Source organism: Camelus dromedarius, chromosome 12 (genome assembly GCF_036321535.1).
Source record: "Camelus dromedarius isolate mCamDro1 chromosome 12, mCamDro1.pat, whole genome shotgun sequence".
NCBI classification, from domain to species: domain Eukaryota; kingdom Metazoa; phylum Chordata; class Mammalia; order Artiodactyla; family Camelidae; genus Camelus; species Camelus dromedarius.
This window is the reverse complement of record NC_087447.1, coordinates 64,381,381-64,404,071: the sequence shown is the minus strand read 5'-3', so window position 1 is coordinate 64,404,071 and position 22,691 is coordinate 64,381,381. Positions and strand designations below refer to the sequence as shown.

At 44.7% G+C, this 22,691-nt stretch overlaps 1 protein-coding gene across 4 annotated transcripts in view; it reads left to right on the top strand.

The window, feature by feature from the left end:
- The window catches only part of SESN3 (sestrin 3), a 70,257-nt gene extending 60,679 nt beyond the window's left edge, over positions 1 to 9,578 (top strand). For all 4 annotated transcript variants that reach the window (XM_031460603.2, XM_031460604.2, XM_064492832.1 and 1 more), the window contains exon 10: positions 1,708 to 9,578. In XM_031460603.2, coding sequence (XP_031316463.2) covers positions 1,708 to 1,794 — 87 coding nt within the window. In that variant the 3' untranslated portion in view covers positions 1,795 to 9,578. The remainder of the gene's footprint in view (positions 1 to 1,707) is intronic.
- The last annotated feature ends 13,113 nt before the right edge of the window (positions 9,579 to 22,691 follow it).

The window sequence follows — 22,691 nt, the reverse complement described above, 5'->3', positions numbered from 1 at the left end:
ATAAATGTATCTTGGCCCAGAAGACATACCCATTTAGAGGTTCTTTAACTCTAGCCATTGCAGTTAACCTATTAGAACAATAGTTTCTTATTCCAATTGGTAGTTTAGTATTTTGACAATCTAATGCAGATCCTTTGAGCCAATTATATTATTATATGAGAATATTTATTTGGATTGACATATATATAGGAATCATTATTTAAGACCCAAAGAGTGTTAAAGATCTTTACCAACATAATAGTGTAAGTATGGCCTTAATCTGAGGTCTTCTGACCTTAGTTTAAGAATCTTCTATTTATACTTCAGTTTCCAAGTTTGAGAGTAAGAAAAAATTTTAGGGTCCTAATATTCACTAATTTGCTGTGTGACTTTGATAGAGAATGTTATGCCCTCAGTACCTAACAGACTGGAAGTCTCAGAGCCGATCACACATCAGATAAATACCCACTTATCTCCAGCATCTCTCCTTGATGGATTTTTAGGCCCTGCTCGTATGTTTGCATTAGACTTTCTCCTTTTACTAGGTAGTGTCAAGAAATTCTCCTTACTCATCGAGAGAGTAAGTCCAAAATATATCTAACCTCTGGAAAGATACCAAAATAAATTGAGTATAATATCATAACACATTTCTTTGTAAAAATTTTTGAAAATATGTGGATAATCATTTCGGCTTCTCAGATGAGATGTGTGCCTCCTAAAGAAATTAGATGCTTGTTCACAGCTGTATCTGAAAGACTCTAGGCAAGCTATGCATATCCGAGTACCAGACGCTAATTCCAAGCTGCTTCAAGCTTCAGATTTTCACTCTACCGTCTTCCAAGTACAGGCATGCCTCGGAGTTATTGTGGATTTGGTTCCGAACCACTGCAGTAAAGTGAATATCACAATAAAGCGAGTCACAGGATATTCTGGTTTCCCAGTGCATATAAAAGTATGTTTACACAATACTGTAGTCTATTAAGTGTGCAAAAGTGTTGTCTTAAAAACAATGCACATACCTTAACTGAAAAATACTTTATTGCTAAAAAATGCTAATCATCATCTGAACCTTCAGTGAGTCATAATCTTTTTGCTGGTGGAGGGTTTGAAATGTGAGAATTACCAGATGTGACACAGAGGCACGAGGTGAGCGAATGCTGCTTGAAAAATGACTCCAGTAGACTCACTCAATGCAGGGTTGCCACAAACCTTCAGTTTGTAAAAAACTCAGTATCTGTGAAGTGCAGTAAATCAAAGCGCGATAAAACGAGGTGTGCCTGCGAATAGTAAGAAATGTTTTGAAAAGCTTTGCAAGGAATAAGCATAAACCATAAGAAACGTAGGACCGATTTTTAGCCCTATCAGATTTCACAACTGGAAGAAAGTATAATTTGTCGGAAAATCGGAATTTGTAAACATCAGTTTTATTTTACAACCCCAAAGATTGATTGGCTTTACATAACACATATTCTAACAAAACTATTGGAAGTTTTAAGACGTTAGGGGTCATTTTTACCACTCACGGGCCATTTTTTTTTTTAAATAAACGCGGTTTTCTTATGAATGTTACATCTTGTCTATTCATAAATATGCCCAGGCGTGTGTATTCGTACATGTGTCTGAATTACCCATGAAAAACCTTTGTGGATGTCTGATCCAGGAAAAAAAGATGAAAATGTTTTCAGTTGTTTGTAACGATCACTAAAGGGGTAACACTTTGGTTTGCAGGTTCACGTGAATTTACTTCTGATGGAAGCGCGGATGCAAGCCGAACTCCTCTACGCGCTTCGTGCCATCACCCGGCATTTGACCTGAAGCGTCACCCAGGGAACACGTCACATGTGTGTAAAGACCTTTTCCCATAGGATATACATCAGAAGCTGTTTGTGATGTAGCATCAGACATCATCCAATTCTCTAGTGTCAAAGTTTAGCCGTTTTGGGGGGGCGGCTGTAATGTGCAATGATGTGTTTTCTTTTTCTCGATGCTTAACATGACTAACGATTGCAAAAAATAATGCTGAGGAGCACTACTTTGCATTGTTCGTAGTTGGATTTTTGGATCCCGGTCATAAATCACGGACCCGGTTTGTTAACGCTTAACTTCCGCGCTTTGGGGTTTTGTGTGTTTCGTGTATTTTTGTTCTTTCCTTTTTTTTTTTTTTTTTTTTTTTTTAAATAAGGAAAAGCGCTTACAATCTGCTCAAGCAACTGTTTTTCAGATATTGGAATTCAGCAATGAATGACCTCCTCCGGCCATTCTGAAATGTTACCGTTGTGTCCTAAATCTGGTGGCGGAGAAGCATGCGCTGTCTAACTAAGCTGCTCACAGGACACTCATCTGTGTCCCCAGGAGATTATTTGTCAGGCACTGTTTATTTTTTGTTTGTTTGTTTGTTTGTTTGGGGTTTTTTTTTTTTTTTACTGCTATTGGCGATAACATGAAATGTGATACAGCCATTGTCCATAACTTAATGTGAAATTAATCATGATGAATTCTATAGCATGCTACTGAAATGCCAAATTCAGCTCTTTTCTTCTCTTTGGAAACAGAAGTTTCAGATTTCCATAGCAGATGTATATATTCAAAGTGGAATTATGCACAATCCTTTCTATCACTGACAGTAATCCTCAGTCATCGTAAACAATCAGTGCTCACAGTGCTGCTTACAGGTCACTTAGCTGGCACATAGCAACAACATGTACCCACACAAGACTGACCAAAAATTTTCTTTGCACATTTTTCGTTTCTCATAGTGTTTTCTATATTGCCGTAAGCAGAGAAAGCAGAGGTTAATATACCTATATTTTTTTCCTGTTAGGCTTTTAGAACTTATTTTCCATGGTTTTTCTGATGATAGGTTAAACAGTTAATTATTCAAAGGTTAAAAAAAATTGTGTTTCTATGCATTAATGTGATTGAACAACAGCAAGAACAAAAGAGTGCAATATGTTAAAAAAAAAAAAAACTCAACTAAACTTTCCCCCTGTTATGTCACTGCAGAAGTGTCCTTTGAAAACAGAGCCATAAAGAAATTGTGTTCAGATTTCTTTATTGCACAAGGCTTTTTGCCTTCCTGGGGTTGAACAATGTTCCTTTCGCAATGCCAAAGCATCCCCTTCCCCAGAAAAATCTCTTTGGACGACTGGTTTAAAAAAGATAGCAAGTCTTAAGGGAGGAAAAAAATACCCCAAAAGTCACATTTTTGCATTGGTTTCTGTTGCTGGATTAGACGACCTTCACAGAGCACAACATTATGTGTTTATAGCTTTAATTTGTATTATGTTACTGACCCAGTGAAGTGCCTGAAGAGACGCTTACAGCTCTCCAGTAGGACACAGCTGCACTGCTTAAACACTTTTGGGTTAATTAAGGATGACTTGAATTTTACACAAACATGCTAATTTTTTTTAAAAAACAGATCCATTTTCTCCTAGTGAATGATAGAGTTAAATTGTCCCATTAGAGTTCCCACAAAGATTTCATTTTAGACTTACCTGTTAGATAGGACTTACTTCTTTTTTCTCTCATGAAAGAATCGTGGACTAGTGTTTTGTTAAATCATTTCTCCCTTCCACTCATCACCCTTTTCTGGTACAATCCACTAGGTTGCTTTCTTTTAGGTTTTGTTCCAGATAAGAGACTTAGAAAGATGACTGTAAGCCTATGAAGATAAGTTGGTTCTGCATTTTTAGATTCTAGGATCTTGGTTGCAATCTTCCATGTGAGGAAAAAAAATGACCAATATTTTTTAAGACAGGGTGGTTTATTTAAAGAGATTATTCAAAGAACTTGTGCCAGATCTATTCTGTTTTGTTTATTGCATAAACCATATGTTGATTTTATTCCATATGACATTATATAGACATGTATTTACTACAGAGAAGGTATTCAGGGGAATGGCAAATACGAACAGCTACATGCATGTCCATTTCACTTCCCTGATTTTAGAACTTTCAAATTGAGGATATCCTTTATTCCTGACTTTTTTTTTTAACTAGAATTCTTTCTGTTAATAGCCCTATATTTTTGCGCAGGTGACCCGTATGACAGGATAAAAAATGACCTTTGTGTATTGAAAAGGAGGAGAAATTCTCACGGAACACCCGATGAGCTTGAGACCAAAAGGGGAAACAAGGTTTAAGTAACTAAAATGGCCACTTAGTTTTTGTTCTTGTGTTTTTTCCCCCAGAAACGTTAAGTCGTTGGAGTCTGGGTTATGGGATTCTTAGTGCCTTTACTGGATCTCTTTCTTAGCAAGGTTTCTTTTTAGCTCAGCATAAACCTATCTCATTGCTAACCAGGAAAATCAGTCGACTTGGAACTCTAAACAAAAACAAAACAATCTATCTATGAACCTCACTGACTCAGCCTAGAAAAATTGACTTCCGAAGGTGCCAAGGCACCTCCCGAGAGGCAGCGCGCACAGCTCTGCAGGTTGTGAATACCATCTCACGGCGCGGTTGCTGTGAGCTTCATCTAGTGCGCGCTTGAAATTCTGATGCGGTTTTCCAGGGTGGTATTTTTTTCAGAGTAATGAATTTACTATGTAGTCATTTATAGTGTAGCTTTTTTATATGCAAATGTGATATTTTTAAAAGAGATACCTGGTTCAGTTGGTACAATGAGCTGATTATAGGCGATTATACGCTCTGCTCACCCACACCTCGAGCTCACGTTGTGCCAAACTTACATGTGTGAGTGTCGGTGAGCAAAAGCACACGCGAATGTCAAGTCTCTGACTTCGTTGCTTATTATTTTAAAATTAGTCCAATAACCCACCTATGTACATGCTTGAGCGATGTCTGTTTACTTTTGAATTTCGAGTTTTCCCACTTCGGCTGTAATTCTTACTTTCTCAGATCACCTTAAGAAACATCTAAATGCTCTCTCATCTAAAAGTACATCTTTAACTCTGTCCCTTGACTGTGGGAGGGGCCAGGCAGCCGCCTGGACTTCGGATCGGGCCTCCTCAGACAGACTGGTGACAATTGAGGAAACAGGCCTTTGAGATGGGACCACTTACTCCTTTCTTAGCCTTTTTGAGTTAAGTGTATTGTCTCAGACTCAGGAAGAATCTTGGTCCCGTTTGGGGTACTTTTTAAATATAAGGTGGCTAATGTGGAATCTGGGGCATGGCCTTGGCCTGTAATTACGGCTCAAAACCCAAATAAGAACAACAGAGCAACATGGGGCTCTCTTAGAACAGAAAACTCAATGTAAGCTTTATATCAAAATCATGTATGAACCAGAGCCCCTATTTCATTTGTGTTATAAAATCCCTTAAAGATTTTAAATGCTCCTAAAAACTAATGAACGTTATTCCCGAGCAACACTTTTTCCCACCTTATAGTTTTTAAATCCAAAATCTTAGATTTTTATGCCGCAGCAAAATGAAATTACCAACAATTAAAGATCTATGCTTAAAAATAGTCCCCCGCTTTCATGCAGAGTGCATGCGTACATGATGGTGAGATTCTTTAACACTCTAGGAACAATTCGTCAGGGACAAAAATAAATGACAGTGCATGTTATAAAAATGATTTGCACTGTGCTAGTAAACTGAGGTTTTTGTTTTGTTTCTGTTGTGTTTGAGAGACGATTCTAAATCCTGCCTCTGGAAAGCAAGACCTTAAACTCTTCTCTTTATCATAAATGGGACTTTTTCCTCTTTTATGCAAACAGACGGTCTTGCGTGGAGTAAAAATTATGCAACAATAATGTTATGTAAATAGCATATGAAATTTTCTAAGTAGTATAATTCAACAGCAAACCGAGAGACATGTGGCTCCTCTATTCAGATCGAGTTTTAAGTTACCTAATTTTTTTAGTCGGAACCTACTCTAGGTGGCCATCATCATAAACTATGTTTTCCTAGTATGCCCCTCTGGAGACTGAGAATCAAATTCAGCAGTCTTTCCTTAAAACAGTACTGTAACGTGAATGTATTCGTCTCAGTCAACAGAACTTCAGTGCCCCCTGTACGTGGAGCTTACTTCCATGCCAGTGTGGCTCAGGTGAGACCTAGAACAAGAATAGCTGGGGTGAAATGGATCATGGAGGTGGAGGTTAAGTGTCAAGGCAGGGCCCCGTGAGGAGGGAAAAGCTTTTCCCCAGAACACGTGGACCAGAATTCTCAGAGCGTGGCTGCCCTCAGCATCACACACCTAATCTAAAGGAGCTCTTCCGGTTGCGGGAGCTCCTGCCTACACTGAGCCCGCCCTTTCCCGCCTGCTTTCTCTTCCTCCAAGTGCCTCGACCTCTACCATGCTCTCTCTCCTCCCCTCAGCCCATCTTGGTCCGAAGGCCTTTTCACAATCCACACCAAACGTCACCAGCCACCTGCTGATAGTCACCAGCATTTACTTTTCCGAGTTGCTTTTTCCTCCATTCATTAAGAATACGACTTTGCCCCCACTCCCTGTGAATCCCACGACCACCCAGCTATATTTTGGCTAACCTCTGCCCTAGACACCCCACCAGGTATTATGCAACACCCCCTGTGGTCTCGTCCACCCCACACTGCCCTGCCCTTTCCCAGCCACCAAAATACTTGCTCTCCTCTACCTCATCCCCAAAGAGCCTATGAATTCAGAGTATCCAGCCTTTTCATGGATTCACCTCTGTTGTTCAGTAATACTACTTCCATATTTTAAATAAATCATAGAAGATGTTTGCCTTCTATCGAAGTAAGAATCTTTATATTTATACATGATACAGAAATTGAACTATTTCTACCATGCAGAATTTAGCATTTAGCAGGATTTTAAAGCGATCGAATTGCCATCCTAACCTGGATCTATATTAGGTTATAGACACCTGCATTAGTCCAAGTTATTTGAATGTGAAGTTGAAATTATCCGGCAGTCCAGAGGGATCTGTAACCCGGCAGTGGCACAGGAAGTTTCCGGCAGACACTCTTTCGACTGGTGTCATTCGGTCCTTGAAACACATTTCCAACAGAAGGACATGTAAAGGGTGTTTAGGTGGTCCTGTTGGATCACAGGAGCCCATCTGATTTTTAATGTAGATAAAAGGCCACAAAATTGGCGACATGAGGGTTTGAGCAGGCTCTCCCGGGTTAGACGGAGCTTCAAAGCCCCATTCCCAGCTTGTTCTCACGGGGGTCACGTGCCCGGGGATGAGAAGGGAACGGGCTGCGCTGGGGTCTCTGTTCCCCTGGCTGCACTTCCGGGGTGTCTGGACAGCATCGTTAAGGAACAGGAAGAGGAGGAAGGAACACAGAGGAGGAGGAAGCGACCACACTTCCTCTCTAGCCAGTGCCTACTTGGTGTGGCTCATGGATGAAAACTGTCAGGTTTCCGTGGTGGGGCGCGTGTATCTGTAGGTGGTTGCCTGACCCGAAGACAAACCACCCTATTTGAAAAAACACATTACTGTGATCTTTGGATGACTTCCACGCCCATTCCTGAACTGCCCAACCTGGCAGCAGAGTCTAGTAAACGCCTTTAAGGGCCCAGGAGTAGACAGATGCCTAGTTAAGAAATGAGACTTTAATAATGGAGACTGATGGGAATGGTTTTTATTAAATCGTATGTCATGAAGTGTTCATTCTAGCTTTAAATTAATTATGACTGCACCACCATGAAGTAGAGTTGGAAAAGAAGAAATATAGGGGTGGGGGGGATGAATATCTGATTCTTTTCAATGCTTGTGGAAATCTTTGAAGTAATGACGTGCATACTATAAAACAGCCACTAGAACAAACACCTCGTTTTGCAGCTCATAGGACAACATCCAACGTTAGTAAGTCTAAATATGATAAATATAATTTTGGTATATAAATTTGCTGGTACAGTCTATTTTCTTGCACCCCTCAATTTAACCTCTTAGAAAGTGAATGTATAATTTTAACAGAATATCAAAGGGAGAGACACTCTCTCATCTTTAATGCTAAAATACTGTTTATGAATCCTGATGAGCAGAGTGTATGCATTACGACACTTACTGAACGAAACTAATTATACATCTCTGTCTTAAATTAATCAGCCTTTACAAATTTTCACCTGACTCCTAAATCTGATAAGAAAGGATCAAAAAGTGGGATAAAAGGAAACGGATCCTTGGGTAGCTGAGAAGTTTCCTTTGTCATGTTGAGACTTTTCTTCTTTCTGAATTTCACTGGTTCTCCAAAATAAAAAGTAAGAGTTAAATGGTACCCTTGTTCATCAAGGAAACAAATCCAAACTCTGCCTCCAGTGCAGATATTTCCATCGCATCCGTGTATCGTCCCCGGAAAGAAAATACAATTTTTTCCCTTCCTCTTTCTCTTCACATTTACTCTTTTCAATCCGAAATCAGATAGACACGGAAAACAAACCACAAGCCAGCCTGGCATCTTCTCCATGCGAATGGAAGAGTCACGGCCACATGCACAGTTGGAGCAAGGTTACAAAGAACCCAGTCAGGTCAGCTTGGAATATGGCCTTGCTACTTGGATTAGCTCCTTCAAACCTGAAAATAACCTTTCCTGGTCATGGAAGAACTGGATGTATCCTTTAGCTTATGAAATAGGATTCGAACTTGAAATCTCTTTTTACAAAACAGAAAAAAATCCTGATTTTGCAGGGCAGCTACATCATGAATGTATATATTAAGACTCTGTAGCTGAATTGCACATGAAATCAGATTGCCAACTTCTTATCTTTCAATTTTAGACATCATTTTATCCTTAAGTTGTGAGTGATATATGTAGCATGCTGTGAAAAGTCTGTTAGAGTTCTTTAATTCATCAGTATTAATACAGAATCGTCTTTTGCGTTCCTCGGTACTTTTTATTCAATGTAATCAGAAGCTGTGATGTTTTCGCCTTTGTAATCCTGTGCTTTGTTACTGTAATTTTTTTTTTTTTTTACGAAGCACGTGTCTTTGGACTAACGTGAGGCAGACGACGTGATCTTTAAGACTGCTCTATATACAGTCTCTTACTCTATAAGGTTTTCAATTAGAATAAGCTTTTATCAAATAGATCATTGATGCAATTTAGGATCCACACAATTTTCAGCGTCGAATGGCGGTCTTACATTTATAGTTTCAATTCTGAAAATAGCAAACTTGATAAACAGCCACTTTAAACTCGTTCTGGCGAATCAGACCCTGTAGATGTAGTCTAAGGTAGTTAACCATATAAGCCTTTTCAGCTATTATGCCCTCCACACGAGTCAGCAGTAAAGGAGAATATAGAACCCATGGAAGCTTTTTGTATGTATAACTAGGTTTTATTTTTCTTATGTTGCTGATTTTACAACTCTGACTAAAGCTGACCTGAATGGATCAGTTTATGTGTAATATTCTAGTGCTTTCATGCCTTTTTTTTTTTTTTTTTTGGAGGGATGGATATTATTTGAACAGATGCAGAAGGAACTGTTAGTGAGTCAAGCCAAACACATTTGAAATAAAGGAACTGTGTATTAACATGTTAACAATTCATAACTGCACTTTTTATGACATTTTGAAAATCTATTTATAGGTACAGAACAATGGGTTTTGTTAAACTGTATCACATTTATACTTGCAGAAATTTATTTCATTGTTATTAGTAGGAATTTTATTGGTTCAATAAAATTGGCAAAACCGAACACTGATTATTTGCTTTTATATATATTTATTTATCATATTAATATTGGAGTAACATACTTGCCTATGTGTGTTTCTGCTTAATTATTGGACATGCATTCTGAAAGACATCAGCGTTGTCAGAGTTATTTGTCCCCTTATTTCTTCCTGACCCATGGTTTTCTTGTGACATTTCTTATAATCACTTGATATTGCATTAATGGAATATTGCCATAGTGTAAGTTGTGCAAAATGTATAGTTATTGTCACCTTTGAAAATGTCAGTTATGATTTCAGCAGGAGGCAAATTAATTTCACTATTATCTTTTATTAACCAAAAATAGTAATTAGAATGGAAAAAGGGGCATTGAACCTGGGGTCAGAGCTTGGAGTTTTCAAAGTTTATTTTTTTCACATTCCACTTGCTCTGTGACCCTGGAAGTAATTTAATCTCTATGAACCTCGATTTCCATACCACAATCTGAGGGCAATATTGCCTTCTTGAGATGGTTGTTTGAGATTAGCTGAAGTGCAATAATGGTTTTGAAACATGCAGTACAGTGATGAGTTTGAGTGGATAAATGAGAAAGCCGGAGAATCGTGTTGTTGCTAATTGAAATTAAGAGGCAGGAAGGAGACACTGGGGAGGGGGAGGTTGTACATGTGTAATGCGAGGTGATGGTACAACTCCCCTGGAGGAATGCAAACTAATCTTTTGGAAAGCTGTGAAGGATGCATGAAGTCTTTTGTGCAAGGTATTCCAAGGAAAGCCCTAACTTTTCGTTGCTTTTAGCTTGCTGATTACATAAAAATTCACATCAAAGGAAAAGCTGTCCCTTTGTGCCCTATGTCCAGCTGTGATGGGAGATCAGCATCAACCGGCTTCTTGATGACTAGAGGCTGTCTTTTTCAATGATACGCAACCTCTGGGGGAGGTAAAAAGACTGGGCACGTGAGACCAAACTCAGCCAATGGCCTGGCCTTCCCACAAGTTCTCCCCCAATTCAAAACCCAGCTTGTTGGCACTAGTTTCCTAGGAATTAATAACTTAGAGCCATTTTAAAAAGCAAAATGGAACTCTGTGTTTATGTGTGTGCTTGTATATAATCTCATTTGATCCTCAAAATAACTGTGAAAAGAGCTGATACCATTTTCCAAGTGGGGAAACTGAGTCTTAGAGAGCTTTGCCCAGGAGTTGGCACCTAGGGCCCACACAGTGGGGCTTTGAACTCTGGCCTTTGCGTGTCACTTTTTATATGGAACTCCACTGCCTCAATTCAGCCTAAGTTTCCTGGGTAATGATATAAACGGCTATGCCCTCGACATGACATTTTACTAAAAATTAAAAGGATAGTCTATTCTCCAAAAAGAGATTAGATAACTTACCTCTCTGGCTAACTTGCAGCATTTTTAACTTTAAAAAAATGGATTTTTTTGTCCCCTCCAGTTGTGAATGGGCCCCTTTGATTTAAAAGATGGTCCCTCAGGGAAGTTCACAGACCAATACAGAAAAGCAGGACCTGTCGATTTAAAGGCCAAAAGTTTCTCCCAAGGGAACAATAAGCCCAGTCCTAAAGAAGACTCAGGAAAGCTTAAAGCTGTGTTCCTTTTTATTTTTAGGATGATTCTATAGGGTGGCAGTTACCGACTCAAAGTCATAGTTTCTAATGCACGGAATTTTTCTAACTGCGAATTGAGAAGAAAGTCGGTCTCAGAAAGTGTCTCTTCTAGAATCTCACATACTTGACATGTTTCAAAACACAGGTGGGCCCACACCTTTCCATAGAACTCTTTTTGTTTTTTCTTTTTAATTCATCTCGAGAACTCTTTAAAAGGAATTTGAGACAAGAATTCTTAATACTCCCTCTTGCGCTGGCCTGCTTCTAAAAGAAACGTAAACAAATCTTTCAAGATGAAATTCTGCAACACTCTCCTGGTTACGTTACCTTCACCACCCACTCACTGTCTGCTTTTTTGCTTGAGGCATCAGTGCGGACCACTTCACCTGCCAAGGGCATCACCCACCAGCCGCGTCACCCAAGCACGTCACGGTCACTGTGGCCCATTGCTAACTCCCTCCTGCCCTGCGCCATCTTCCATGGGTCCACGAGGCTGGGGCCAGGTTTTCCCAGGGACAATGAAAAAGTACCTGTTCAGTCTGGCTTCCTGCCCCCACCCTGGGCTGCTCTGCGCGCTGGTGGCAGGCTGCCGGCATTCCTTGATCCTAATCGTGCACAACCAGAGGGGCAGGCAGTTCACAGGTAACCCCTGAACAGTGACTAACTACAGACAGTGATGAGTGTTTCCTTCTTTCCTCCTCCCAGGTCGCAGTTTGGAGACTCAGAGGGCCTGGTGGAAACAAGTACCAGTGCACTCTTCCCTCCCCTTCCTATCTCACTCCCCCCTGACCCCGACTCCTGCCCCTTGATCTCAGATCAGCCTTCATCTTGGGCTGTGCTTCCCCTGCCAAGATAAGGGGGTATAGCTCAGGGGGTTAGAGGGCAGGTCGTAGAATAAGTTCACATCTCAGCTCCATCACCGCCAGTGATCTGGCCTTGAATCAGTTACGTGGTCTGGTGGTGCCTCTGTTTCCGCGTCTGTAAATGCAGGTAGCAGCAGTAAGAAAGAAGACACGGTCCTTGTGGTAAAGAGCGGGGAGGGGTGGGTAAGCAGAGGGTAGGACAGGCAACAGCAGACGGCATAGGAAGGAATCAGGCAGGAGCTTGTCACGTGGGGCCATTTATCAGGTTGTCATTTATCCCACCTCCATGGCAGGAACTTTAAATACATTATTTTATTATAACCACCCTGTACGTGGGTATTAGCCTTATATTAGAGAATTAAAAATCGGGGCCGAGCAAAATTAAGCAGCTCTTCTAAGGTCAAACCAGCAGATGACAGAACTGTTCTCAGATTTGTCTGGCTTTAATCACTTTTTTTCCCTCGGTGCCCAGTAAAGAGGGAAATCGTGCCTTTCCGTTTGCTGTTAATAGCGACAGTTTTTAATACAGCTAATAGTGAAACAGGCACTTGTAGAATTGCTGAGATTTGGAATTGCTCTGATGGAGGTGCAAGTTTAGGTGGGGAAGACAGGGAGCAAAAATCCCACTGTGGCATTCAGTGCTCATCTTCAGGCCCTACGTTAGAATATGAATTGGAAACTGTAATTTGGTCCGATGGTGCAGGGTTTGAAAGGTCAGGCTTAAGTACTTGTCATTATTCATTTGGGAAAGGAGATGAAAGCCATTTTCCATGGGTCTTCAGTACAGGGATGGATGTGTCCCACTTTGAAACAAAAGCATCTCCTTGGCAACCAGAGCCCGACTAGAATTTCAGGGCAGCGTGGAAACAGGATTTGCAAGGTAACTGTGATGGTGATGCCTTCTTTGGGAAGTTTTCTGAATATCTTGAATAATTTCCCAAATACTTTTGCTCACCCCCTTTGGCAATATACTCCAAGTCATTGTTGGTAAAGTCTAAGATACTTGAAGCAAACTGTTGACACACAGGGCCTTACTTCCCACATATGTGCGCACAGACCCTTCCGCTGCCCAGGGCCAATGGGGGAGCCTTCTAACCATGCAGTCCCTAACAGGTGATGTTTAAGTGACAGCTGTGGCAGATTGTTTGCATAAATGGCACCAATCCCTGTCCTCCCGGCACCCGCGTGCCTCAGGTATTTCTTGAATGCATGGATTCTGTGTGACATAATACAATATTCCCACGAAAATGAGACCTAGGGGGATTGTTTAAAGACTCAGGGGACTTTGGGAGATTACAGCCTAAGCAATGGTTCTCAAACCTTCTTCCTGTGTATCAAAATCTACAAGGAAGCTTCTTAAAAACAGACGTTCCTGGAAACCACCTGAACTTAATGAATCAGAATGGGAGGTAAGGTGCTAATGCAATTTCTCTTTTTATAAAATCCCCACACAAATTTTTATGCACTTAGTACCACAACAGTCTCCTTTTGAGAACCATGTATCTTTGGGGACAGGCCCCGTTAGACAACATTATTCACAGAGTCACACTGCCTTAAATCCACCCTGACTGTCTATACCATCTCTCCGTGTTCAGTCTATGACTGGGACACCGAAGAAGGTTGCCCTGATATTAAAGCAGCAAATCAAACAGTATCCAGAGGAAGCTGCATCCAAGATGGGGTCCCCCCAGTGAAAATGAACTCCCCATCATAAACCTTGGTTACCAGCTCCTCCTAAAACAGAATTTCTCAATCAAAAGGCAAAAACACACTCTTAATGCTCTCGATACACCTTTCTGAATTGTTTTCCAGAAAGATTGTGCCAATTTATATTTTGCAATGTAGGGGAGATGCCTGTCCCGGTGGTCACCGTTCAGACAAACTGCATCTCCATTACGGTTTTGCCTGGTGCTGGCCTTGGTGAGATAAGATAGAAATACTCAGTGTCTGGACCAAGGACTCAGTAAGGGAGGGGCAAGTCTCAGATGGTTGTGGGGCTTCTGAGCAAGAGACAAGGACTCTTACCACTTGATTGAAGCAAAATGATTCCTTGTGGTTTTCAAGAGAAATGTGGCTCCCAGCCTGGAAGGGTTGTGGTGGCCCCCAGGTCTCCAGATGCTGGGCACAGGGTTGGGGGGTGCTCCCTACAGAGCTATCCCCTAAAAAGCAACTCCTCTGGGCTGAGGCTGGAGCTGAGGTCCAGGGAGAGGGCCCCATGCTGGGGTGAGGGGCTGACCGAGGGGATAGAAGGTCAACAGGGGTGGCGAGGTTGAAGGCTTCAGAAGACCCTGCACTCCAGCCTCAGGTGACAGAGCCATGCGAGCCCTGTGTTCTCTCTCTCAGCATTCAGCGCTGCTGGGGGGCTCCCAGCTGCTCGGGGCCATGCCCACCCAACTTCTCCAAAAGGAACCCACCCTTTCCTGTCTTTCAGTGGGAGATTCTAGCCAAACCATCCATGAACCACTTGGTTTGTAAAACAGAATTCTGTCACTCCAGCTTTCTACTCATTTCTGCCAGTGGCTCCAGAAGGACTCATGAGGTGGCAAGGTGTTCCCACATCCCAGAGTAAAATGATGGTCCAGGGACTCAGGACTAGCAAAAGAGGGGATCCCACCCATTTGGGACCCTTACCTCAACCCTACTCCTGGCTGTAACTGTTGTGGTTGAAAAGGCAAGAAGAAAAGATTTCTTTACAATGAACTGTGAGTCCAGCTCCCTTCACGGAGACCTTTCTGAGGAATTTACACCTGTCTGGTGGAGTTCAGAGAACCCCAGGGACTGGTGTTCCACTTCAGCCTAGAAGAGAACAGACAGGCTGCACCACAGGGCGAGCTGCCCTGGTTGGCAAGCAGAGGCAAGGGCACATGAGCTCTCTGTAGACCAGAGAAGACCTTGGAAGGCCACCAGGCTGGAGCTATCTTGAAGGGACACCGTCTAAGAGGAGTCCTTCCAGAGGGAGGTGTGGCTGGCACAAAGGCCAGGTGCTGAGGGCTCACAAGAGGTCACCCGGAGAGTGTGTGTCCTGACTCAGTCCCCGGGTGGTCTGGGTTGTTTCAAATTGTGTGTGTGGAAGAGGGAGGGATGACAGTGACGTGATCAGATTGGGCTTTTAAGAAGATTCTGGCTAGAGCATGGAGAATGGAGGGGACCAGAGAAGTCCGAAGGCTTGTTAATAAGCCAGTTAGGTGAACGGAGCAGGTAGCACGGACTAGGACGGGAACCAGAGAGATGGTGAGACGTAAACAAATCCAGGAGATGCAGAAGAGGTCAAAATGACTGGTTTGCGGGGAGGGGTCGATGACTCCTGGCGTCCTGGTCGCCTGCGTAGCTGCCTGATGGAGAACCCTGGAAAGGGGGCCACGTTCTAGGGGAGAGACCATGTGTTCTGCCTTGGTCACGGAAGTTGGGGGTGACTTTAAGACACACAGACGAAGATGTCAAGGTAGTAAACTGAAGCTTTGTATCTGAGTGAGAAAGCTTAGGAAAAAGAGTGAGCAATGAAAGCAACCTAAGGGCCCGCCTTGCAGAACTCGGCAGTCAAGGCCAGGGAGAGACAGCACCAGGGACGGAGCAAGAGGACACGCTGCCGGAGACCGGACAAGAACGCCATGGGCCGTGCTTTTCCTCCTCCCCAGCTGCACAACAGGGAAGAAAATAGACGTGTTCCCTGCCCACGTGGAGTTTACAGCCAGGTGGAGGGAGCAGGGGACATTAAGCAAGAAAGTCATATCATAGAACTGCAAATGGGAATAAACGTTATAAAGGGAAAGACAGGGAACAAGAATGAACGTGGGGCAGGGAAGGGTTCTTTGGGGAGGTGACATTTATGCTGATCCGCTCATCTGTGCTGGAGTGCTAATTCAGGGCAGCTGTCCCAGGGTAAATGCCACAGGATCTGGGGCGATTTCTTAAGCCTCTGGCGTTGAAGGCACCAGTGCACAATGAACAGGGAAGTGTTCGGAGAAGGGGAACTCCCTGGCGCCTGTCATCAGCTTCCCCCTCTGGAGAATGTTCTTCCCTCCCCAGCTACTTCCCTGCAGGTCCCAGGGGTGGGGGGCCTACTGACTCACTGTCTTCAACTTGTGAGTGTCTCCCCAAAGAACAGCAGAAGAGGACCTGCAGAACTGACCCAGGACCCAAGAGCCCGGCCGGCCATGAATGGGTGGGAGAGAAGCTGTCACAGGTCCTGGGCCAATCGGAAGATGTCTGGGCTCCTGTCCAAAGCCTGGAGACCGGCACCACCTGGCCAGCACTGGTCCCTAAGGGAGCCAAGCCCTTGCTCAAAGCCAAGTGCCCCAGAGGGTGTCAGGTACCGCTCAGTCCTGCCAGGCTGTCTGCAAAGAACTGCTGACTGGGGTTGCCATGGTGATTTTTGTGCTACAGGCGCAGGAGGTCAGATGGCCATGCCTCTGGGGCCTGAGCCTTCAGAATACAGCCCAAGAGCTCGCCCCTCCCTCAGGCTGCCTGAATTCCACCCCAGCCTAAGAGCTGCATTTATTCCCTCAAGGTCCCTGTCAGACCGCATAATTGGATTTCGTTAATTTACATCTTTCAAAGTGAACAGGATAGTATTATTCCTAAACAATCCCACTAACTAAGCAAATGAGAAGCCCTGTCTTAAGGCAGCCACATTAAGCACTGTGAGAGAGCCCAAAGTCACGGTTAAGAGCTTTAGGCTCTGGTGTCAGTCAGGTCGGGTTCAGAATCCAGCTCCGCCACCTGCTGGCTCCGCCCCTGACTGGTTCAGTGACACTGAGCAAATTCTGAAGCTTCCTCACTCCTTCCTGCTTGGTTTTCTGGAATCAGGATAGTAGAACCTACTTCGCAGGGATGTTGTGAGAATTCAGTGAGGTGACAGCTGTCAAGGACTGGATAATCACAGTAATAATGACAACGCTAATATTTAGTGAGCACTTAAAGTACGTCTAACATGGTCAAAGTGATTTACCCGAATGAATTAATGACCTATCTCATGGAACTTGAGGCCTTTCCCAATCTAACCTCACCCATCTTGCCTTTTGTGATTTTACTCCCTCCCCAAGCCAGATTCAAGTCTGTGGCTCCAGCCGCACCGGCCTCTCCGCCCTTCCTTGCAGCGGCCACCTCCCCTTGTGCCTCTGACCACACTCCCCTCTCCCTGGGTTCCCTCGCACCACTCTGTCTACCAAACTCCTACTCATCTTTCAGGGTACAATTCAAATGTCACCTGCTCTTTGAAGCCTCCCCTGCCGCATCCAGGCAACCGGCTGCAGCCTCCTCAGGGCTCCCACACACTTCCTCCACCCCTTCTAAGTGATAGTAATAAACACCAGTGCCAGGTACTGTGCTAAGTACTTGACTAGTTTAGCTCATTAAATCCTCATGGGAGCCCGATAATGAAGGTTTTGTAAAGAAACTCATGTTAGGATGTAACACTTAAGGCCCAGAGAGGCTAAGTAACTTGCCCAACGCCACACAGCCCATAAGCAGCAGAGCCAGTGCACAGACCAGGCCTTCTGATTCCAGGGCTAGTGGTGGTCACCACTGTGCTCTGCTGCTTCTCCCTGGCACTGGCTGCCTAAGCCCACCTCCTCCATCAGGCGGGGAGAGCCAGAGATGGTGTCTCATTCATTTCGGCAGCCCCGGCTCCCAGCACAGCATCTGGCACAAGGGACCATGCCAGTTCCCTCCCCCGCCGCACCCCCAGACACTAAACCAGGCTATTTAGGGAAAAATCAGTAATCCAGTAAAGCTCACCCGTGTGTCCTGGTCTTTTTCTCTTTCTGCCCTTAATTTCCGATTAGGAAACTCTGCTCTGAGTCCTGTCCAAGGGGCCCAGGGTAGTTTCTTTGAAGTTAATAATAATATTTTCTCCCTCAATTTCATTCAATTAAAAAGAAACACCTATTTGCATGCCCCTCCCCCACCATGGGGAAGTTTGGATCCTATTGATAAAATAGAGACCAATTATTTGTCATGACACCTGAAAGGGAGGGAGTCCATTTCTAAAGAAAAGAGTAATAACAGAATTCAAGAGGCAGTCGGGCTTCCAGAAAGGCCCCTCCTGGGCCAGGCAGTGCCCGGAGGCAACTGAGGAGTCAGAGGAAGACTTAAAGAGAGAGCCTTTGAAGGTACAGCTGGCTGCGACGTCACCCCAGAGCGGCCGCCTGGCCCCCACCCCCACCACGGCCAAGCCCAGCTCAGCGTCTCCCAGCCAGCACCAGCGGGGGACGCCGGGAATCCTGAAGAGGAGAGGGTGTTTGGAAACTCTTTGGAGTTAGAAATGCTAAAAGCTTGCCTGGCCGGTGCCTGACTCTTTTCTTCCAAGCTTAGTGCCTAATCTAGGCATTTCCAGGACTCTCACCCCTTCTCCCTCAGAAGCAGATCCTGTCTGGGGCCAGCTGGGCCTTTGCCCAAGTCACCCATATTCCTCAGGACTTTGCCCCCTCAGAAACAAAAGATGGGGCTTTGCCCGGATGAAGTGGCATTCCTTTCAAAGCCCCAAGTCTGGCTCAGTTCAATGTGCAAGAGAGGCCTTTGAAGGTGCTAAGGCTGATTTTCCAATGAAGCAAACCTTTTTTAGATCGAGGCCAAAAAAGAACCAACATCTTTCAAATTCAGGTCCTAATCAACTCTGTAGAAAATGGATTTTTAAGCCAAGGCTTAAACTGGGGCAAAAGCCTCAGATTTGAAACTGACACTCGAATTGGGAGGGGCAGAGATGTGGGGAGGAAATGTGGAGGCGGGGGAAGCACGGGGGCATGGTTCTGCCTCCAGTCTGCAGTTACTGAGTCCACGAATTTGTACGTTCTTCGACCCCGTTGGTAACTGCACCATGAGCACGTATGTATACTAAAGCCCAACACAGAAATTGGAGGTGTACGTCCCAGGGTGGCTGTCCTTGAGGGGGTCACCCTCCCACCAAGGAGAGGAGACCCCAGATAAGCAAAGATCTGCATATAAAGGTCTTGGCACATGGTAGGGGCCTCTCAAAGTCACTTCCTGCCCTCCCTTTGGGCTGTTGGAGAGGAAAGTGATGTGACCACTGGTGATGTCTCTGGGCAGAAAGGAGCACGTTGACCTTGGAAAAAGAAAGATCACTGTGGACCTGTGCGGCCAGGGGGGCTAGCAGGGCAGAAGGATAGCTAGGGGTTTGTGATGAGTGAGAATTAGCTGGAGGAGGAGGTGGGGGCATGACACTCTATCAGGGGTCACCAATGCCAGGCCCGGTGGTTTAACATAGCCCAGGTTTCATATAAGAAGCCAGACTCTGACAGTCATATGTCTGTGTGTGTGTGTTTACTTCTTGCTTTAATAGTTTATTTAAAATATTTAATAATAGTTTTAAAATCTGAATGTGAAAGTCTGGGGTGGGGGAACATTTTTCTTTTCAATTTTCAGTTTAGCTCCAGGCCCCACTCCTCCTACTCATCACCCAATGTATATATTTATGTCTCCTGCCCAGGCCCTGTAGGAGCCTGTGGCCCCAACCCTATGGGTGACAGGGAAATTGGACATTTTCAGAATGACGGAAATGATGTTCAGAACTATCACTCGTATGCAGGGTTACCAGACAAAATACAGATGCCCAGTTAAATTTGAGTTTCAGCTAAACAGAAGAATGTGAATACCATATGTCCCATACAATAACAATTATTCTTTTTTTTTCCTAAATTTCAAATTTAACTGAATATTTGCTTTTTGCTAAATCTGGCAACCCAACCCCTACGGTATATATCGAATTAATGGGAAGAAAGAGAGGAGATCAAATGCTGACATCGGACAAGGGCCCCGTAAGGAGACAGATAATAGCTCCTAGAACAGGACAGATGGCTGGATTGGAGGCAAGAAATGTTCTGGAGAAAGAAGGACCAAACCATGCAGCCTGGTTAGGCTGTGGGGCCAAAGCAAGAGTCACAGAAACGCAATTCACACTGTAGCTCCCCCGTAAGTGGATAATTAGAGAAGACGCTCCCAGCCTCGGCTTCCCCATCACCCCCTCCGAGGGTGCCGAGAGGAGCTAAGAGAGCATGGAGGCACCTCGCAAGTGCTGCCCGAGCAGAGGTTGTTATCACGAAGGCTCCAGCCCCGTGCCTTCCCGTATGTCCCACCACTCCAGCCAGGCCTCTTCCAGGCTGTCCCTGCACAGGGGAAATGTCCCCTCATTCCATCTTCCCACTGCCCATGCCGCTTGGACCGGTACTGTCCCCTACTCTCCGGCATGGGCACTTGCAAAGAGAGTTTCCTGTCCTTGGCAAACTCAGTGACCTTTCCTCTGCTTTTTAATGAACTATCAGTGAATGTTTATGAGGGCAGAGCAGGGGACATGCCCCCAAAAGCCGGAAGCTCTGACCGTCCAGGTGGCCATCGCCCCGTGACCAAACAGCCTCTGGGCTCCATCGAATGTACCTGTTTCCTCTGTGCTCAGCCACCAGGCAAAAACCGGCCCTGCAGACGACATGGGGCAGTGGCCCGAGACTGGCCCTCCCTTCCCCACTTTCTAACTGTGACTTGGGACTGAAGGTGCAGCTTTGCCACCCAAACATGAGGCTTCACTCTGGTTTGCTGTCCTTCTATTTTCACCGCTTTTTTTCCTTTCTTCTTGTCCATTTTATCCCCAATGCTAACACTGCAAGTGTCTAAACAATTTCTTTCTGAGTTACAAGTGATGGAGGCAGAGGCTGCTCCCTCTCGGCCCTCAGGAAGCTCTGCCGTCCTTACACACGCCCCCAGACAGGGGCTCTGGCTGGGCGCTGCACTGTTCCTTGGCCTCTGTTGCCACCTGCAGGACGCTTTAAGGAAGAGTTCAAGGACGATGATGACAGCAAAGAGAGAAGGCAAGGGCAGTGTGGACTCCTTGGGTTTCATCAGTTGTCAAGAGACTTCACAGGGCACAATCTTACTGCCTCTGCGAGCTCAGGCTCCAGTATTTAATTAGCTGGATGATTTTAAGTCATCACTTCTGAGTCTGCTTCCTCATCTCTGAAACAATATTGGATATCCATAAAATCACTTTAATAGAGATGACTGATGAGTCACTCATTCACCGATGTGTTTATGAAGCAAACACCACATCGGATACAAAAACGTGAAAAAGAAAAGAGTTTTCCTAGATGAAATCATAGTGTTCAGGGGCATGGGTCAAATGCATAGGAAACAGCTGTTGTGACAGAGGCATGAGCAAAGTGTCATGGGAACTCAGGAGCGACTAACTCTGTTCGGAGCAAACAGGGGAGGCTTCACAGTGGAAGTGACACACGAGCTGGACTGGGAAAAACACACAGGTGTTCACCAGAATTTGGAAGAACACACAGGAGTCATTAGCCATAAAAAGAAGACGGGAAAGGATTTTCCAGGGAGACGGAGCAATGAACCAAAATGCTTTGACCTCACTTGCTCTAGAAAGCTCCCAAGGAGTGAATGACCTTTCACATCCTGCAGCTGGCTTGGTAGAAGAGGAGTGTGAGGAGGGAGAATTTTGCCAACTTCAAAGCCAGGAGGTAGCCACTCACTTTGCCTATGGCGAGCCCCAGCCCTAGCAGGAGTCTAGGATGCAAATGAGGAAGAGGAAGCACAAGGATGGAAAAAGATCATTCAAGCCCTGATCAGGAGGTCTGCCTCCTGACCCAGGCTCTGCCACCCACTCACCACGTGGCCTTGCTAAGTTAAGCATCCTCTCCATGCTCCAGTGTCCCGTATGCAAATGGGGGCAATAATACCCACCTCAGGGTGTTGTCACAAGATGCAAGCAAAATATTATTTGAGTTACAAATAAGAGAGAAGAGAATGAGATCATTAAACCCACATTTTTAAAATATACTGAGTGCCTACTCTTGGTAAGGTATTTTCACTATCATTACCTCATTGAAGTTTTTCTGATGACAGCCTCAGAGGTAAGTACCGCATTGATGTTCATGTTACATAGGATGCAAGTAAGAGTCAGAGAGGTTAGGTTTGTCCATTTAATAGATGCACTCTGAACAGGCTCTGTGCCTGGACCTGTGAACCGAGCCAAGCAGAGGGAAGAGGCTGCCTTGTGATGGGCACGATGGCCCTCCGGGCTCAGGGCTTAGACCTCTGTGTCCCACTCTTCCTCTCAGTGATCTCTCCAACATCAGGGCTCTCAGCACCACCCGCATGCATCCCAGCAACCCCACATCTCTATCTCCAGTCCGTCCCTCCCGAGACACAAGTGTCTGCCTGGCCACCTCCCCGCTTGCTTTTCTAATAGGTACCTCACACTGCATGTGTCCGTAATTCAGCTCTTCCGCACCTTTTCCCACAGCGTTTCAGGCTCAGTCATCAGCAGCTCCGTCCTCCCAGCTGCTTGGAGTCGTCTTTGATTTCCCTCCCACCCCACAGTAGGACAGGAATCTTTCTTCCCCTGTTTTGAAAACCAGATCCAGGATCTGAGCATTTCTTTCCAGCAGCACCACCGTGGACTCCAAGAACACCCTCTCTCTCCACATCAGCACCACAACCTCCATTTTGTTCAGTGACCTCCTGCAGTCTAGCCTGTCCACCTGCCATGCAAAACCCACAAATGGCTCCCAGCTTCTTTTACGCTAAAGCCCATAAAACATCTGCAAAGCCCTGTACCATGGTCCCCCTTCCAGCAGACATGATTTAATTATTATATTTATTGCTAATTGTCTGACTACAAGCTCAGCAAGGG